This window comes from Capsaspora owczarzaki, assembly GCF_000151315.2.
Source record: "Capsaspora owczarzaki ATCC 30864 unplaced genomic scaffold supercont2.56, whole genome shotgun sequence".
Classification (NCBI taxonomy): Eukaryota; class Filasterea; order Ministeriida; family Capsasporidae; genus Capsaspora; species Capsaspora owczarzaki.
The window spans coordinates 1,108-4,509 of record NW_011887347.1 but is presented as its reverse complement, the minus strand read 5'-3'; the positions used below and the strand labels follow the sequence as shown (position 1 = coordinate 4,509).

General features: G+C 51.6%; 2 protein-coding genes across 2 annotated transcripts; both read left to right on the top strand.

Annotated features, from left to right (window-relative positions):
• Positions 1–799: 799 nt before the first annotated feature.
• Positions 800–2,266, top strand: CAOG_08351 (hypothetical protein). Its single transcript, XM_004340722.2, has one exon. It carries the CDS (start codon positions 838–840, stop codon positions 2,095–2,097), a length of 1,260 nt encoding a protein of 419 aa, XP_004340770.1. The 5' UTR covers positions 800–837; the 3' UTR covers positions 2,098–2,266.
• Positions 2,267–2,350: 84 nt separating this feature from the next.
• CAOG_08350 (hypothetical protein) lies at positions 2,351–3,123 on the top strand. The gene is made up of 3 exons (XM_004340721.2): positions 2,351–2,512; positions 2,704–2,924; positions 3,036–3,123. Exons 1-3 carry the CDS (start codon positions 2,358–2,360, stop codon positions 3,065–3,067), a joined length of 408 nt encoding a protein of 135 aa, XP_004340769.1. The 5' UTR covers positions 2,351–2,357; the 3' UTR covers positions 3,068–3,123.
• The last annotated feature ends 279 nt before the right edge of the window (positions 3,124–3,402 follow it).

Genomic DNA, 3,402 nt, shown 5'->3' with positions numbered 1-3,402 from the left:
GACGGACGTTTCATTCAGAGAACACGATGCCGGAGCGGAGCGTCGCTCCTTTGGTTTTTTTTTTCCTTGGTCCTTAATTTTGGATTTTTATTACGACGTAGTCACAACATCAGCAAAAGTCGATTGCGAAACACACAAAACAATATCCATTACAACAACAACAACAACAACAACAACAAAAAAGCTCTTTATCAAAATGGAAATCGTGCCCAACAAAAACCCGCAACGAACGAAATCGTACGATTCTTTGGTTGTTCTCTTTGCGACTTTTTGATTCACACGTTCGCGTTGTGGGATCGTCGCGACGCGCGAGCGCCACGGTTTCACATCTGCTCCAACTGGTGCTGCTGAAGAAAACGGGCCGTGCTAAGAGTCGTTTGAGGACGAGCGGAGTGGTGCTCAATGAGTTGCTTGGAACCGGGTGACAAACGCTGGGTCTCTCTGCCTGCAGCCCCCCCCCACCTCGGGTCGACAAAGGGAAGGATCATTGAGTAGAAGTCAAAATGGACTTCTGTGGAGCATAAACCCGCCAGCCATGGACGGGTTTGCTGATATTGGGGCTTTGTTTCGCAGATCACTTTTTTGGAATGCGAAACAAGCAGATCAGTTTTTTGGGAATCGCTGTGTTGACTGTGTTGGACTCACTTTCGCATGCGTGAATGATCTTGCATTGCACAGACACGAAAGCTTCACCAAGAAGCACTGTTTTTTTTGTGGTACATCCCGGTCGTTCTGTTAACTCGTCCAACGCAAAAGCGAAATCGAACAAACTCTAGCAATCGACCTCACTCGTGAACCTGACTCCAAGCTGAGGCTTTTTTTTACTCCAGACTCAGAATGCAGGCGAATGCAAATTGCTCAACGCCATACCTGGGGCCCAACTGCGATGTTACCTTTGCGGAAAATCTCGGCGCGAGCTACCAAGTTGTCCAAGGACTGCTCTGCACGTTGCTCATTGGAGCGAGCCTGTTTGGTTTGGTACAAAGCTATCGCATCACATGCAAAAATGGATGGTGCACCAAGCTCGACAACACTGTGATTTACCTGTCCACACTGACCGCTATTTCGGCGGCAATTCGACAAGTAGACTCGAGCGGATGGCGCGGCGTCTATCCCATTTGGGTGACCTCAGTTCTGTACGATGTCAGCACTTGCTTCATCCTGACTGTGTGGATGCGCGTCGTCCTGTCCTGGGCAACGTTCGTGTCTCGCTCGGTGGCGGCAAGTTTCCGCTCCCGTCTCTTCCAATGGGGCTACTACGCGGCTGTTGCCTACGCGTGGTTTACTCAGCTAATATCGACCTTGTTCATGTTTACCACTGGACCCTACTGGGCAGGAAAGGTTGCCATGTACGCCCTGCTGTGCGGTGTTATTGCCGCCTTCTTTTGTTGCAGCTTTGTCTTTGCCTACCGCATTCGAAAGCTCCTTGCGCAAGCCCAGGCACGCTATGGCGACAGCAGTGCGTCGAGCCACCGGAAGGACAATCCGTCCTCAAGCAAGGGCGACACCTCATTCGCCATTTCGGTGGACGGATCCAAGATTGACGGAGCCGCTAGTTCTGCCAAGGCGAAGGCTGCCGAAGGTCTTGCGAGCAAGAGACGAAGGCTAGCCATTCAACGCATCTACAGGATGACAATGTGGGCCATGGTCATTCAGGTTATCGGGCTCCTTGCGCTCTTTTACAACATTATCAAATGGTCCACGAGTCAGTACAACCTGGACCCGCCGCATGTGCAGCCAGTGCCAAAGGTGGGCGATCTGATCGTTGCCCACATTTTCGACCTCGTCCACTTTATGGCGGCCGTGTTCTTCCTCTGGTATTATCGTGTCTCGCGATCGAGGGGCCAAGTCCAGTCGGCCACGAGCGAATCCGACGAGTCTGCCCACGCCACCAGCACCGACCACCATCACCAAGACTGGGCCACGAGCTTTATTTCGCGTGTGGAAGAGAGCGATCACGCCGCCGAAATGGTCTATCGCAGTCCTTCCCAAATGCTGACAGGGAGCATGGAGTTTACGCATGGCGACGCGCCATCGTTAGCAACGTTGCCCGAGGAATCCGAGGCAGCCGATGTGCATGTGACCATTGCAGCGTGAGCACCGGTTTTGCAAGTGTGACAGTATTGTTGTTTGCATTGAATGTCGACGCAATACACTGTACTTGGTTTGTACAGTGGGGCAGACCGTTTTCGCACAAAATCGTTGCAAAGCGACCGCTTGAGCTTCGACCTTGAGCTGTCTCTCTCGCCCACATAGTAAAACGGTAGACATGATCATCACGTACTAGCACACTAACATAGTATTATAATTATCCAGTCATCATCATCGCTTGCTGCTCAGTCTTTTTTGTCATAAACATGGCCTTCCGACCATTGGGCTCTGCATTGCGCCTGTCGAACGCATTGCGCGACACGATCGCCAAGACAGCTGCAGACACATTCGGACATGTCAAGACACCTCGAATTGTGCGCGAGACGGCGCTGCTCGAAAACCCGACCGACAATCTCAAACTGTAAGCCAAACCAAGAAAAAAAAAAAACCACCGAGTCTTTCCTTGACTTTGTCGATCTTTTAGTTAGCGAGGGTGGTATCTCGATCGGTTGTTTACGTTGTGATTGCTTACCAACCCGTGTCGCCCTATCTTCCTCGCCCATCTCCACTCCACACCGCCAACCATTTCCCCCGCCCCTCCTCCGCTCCCAGCGCCCCGCTTGTCAATCAGAAGACCTTCCGCACAGCGACGAGCTTCCTGCGGCGACCGCTGATCGGCGAGCGCGTGGCTTCACGCTACCCGCCTTACCTCGCGATCAACTCTGTCCTGAAGCATCTCCACGCGGTCGGCCAGCTGGCGAACGAGGAGGAGTCAGATCGCCTGTTCAACCTGGATCGCTTGCGGAAACGCGGCAAGGGCGCCCCCAAGAAGGGTAAGTTTGGCGCTTAATGCACGTCCCAGCCATTTTGCATTGGCAGCCATTTTGCATTGGGCGATACCATGATGCACTCACATCGTTGTGTCATGTCCGTCACTCCAACAGGTCAATCCAAGCGCGCCAACAAGAAAAAGTAAAAACGAGTTGGATTGTGTGGAAGAAGTGTATCAATACAATTTTGAACGTAACCCGAAGCATCGACAGCACAAATGACGATGATGGGAAACGCGGGGGTGCTGTTAGTCGTAGTATTAGTAGTAGTAGTAAAAGTAGTAGAAGTAGTGGGAGTGGTAGTTGTAGTAGCAGCGGTGCTGGTACGGTTGTAATAGTTTAAGAGTCCGGAATCGCGACGTGTTGAATCAGCTTCTCGACAACTTCGCCGATTTGCAAATAAATCCTAAAGGCAAAAGAATAGGCAGCAGTCAGAAAACGTTCGTACACAAATAGGGCAAGCCAAAGACATGCAACCGAC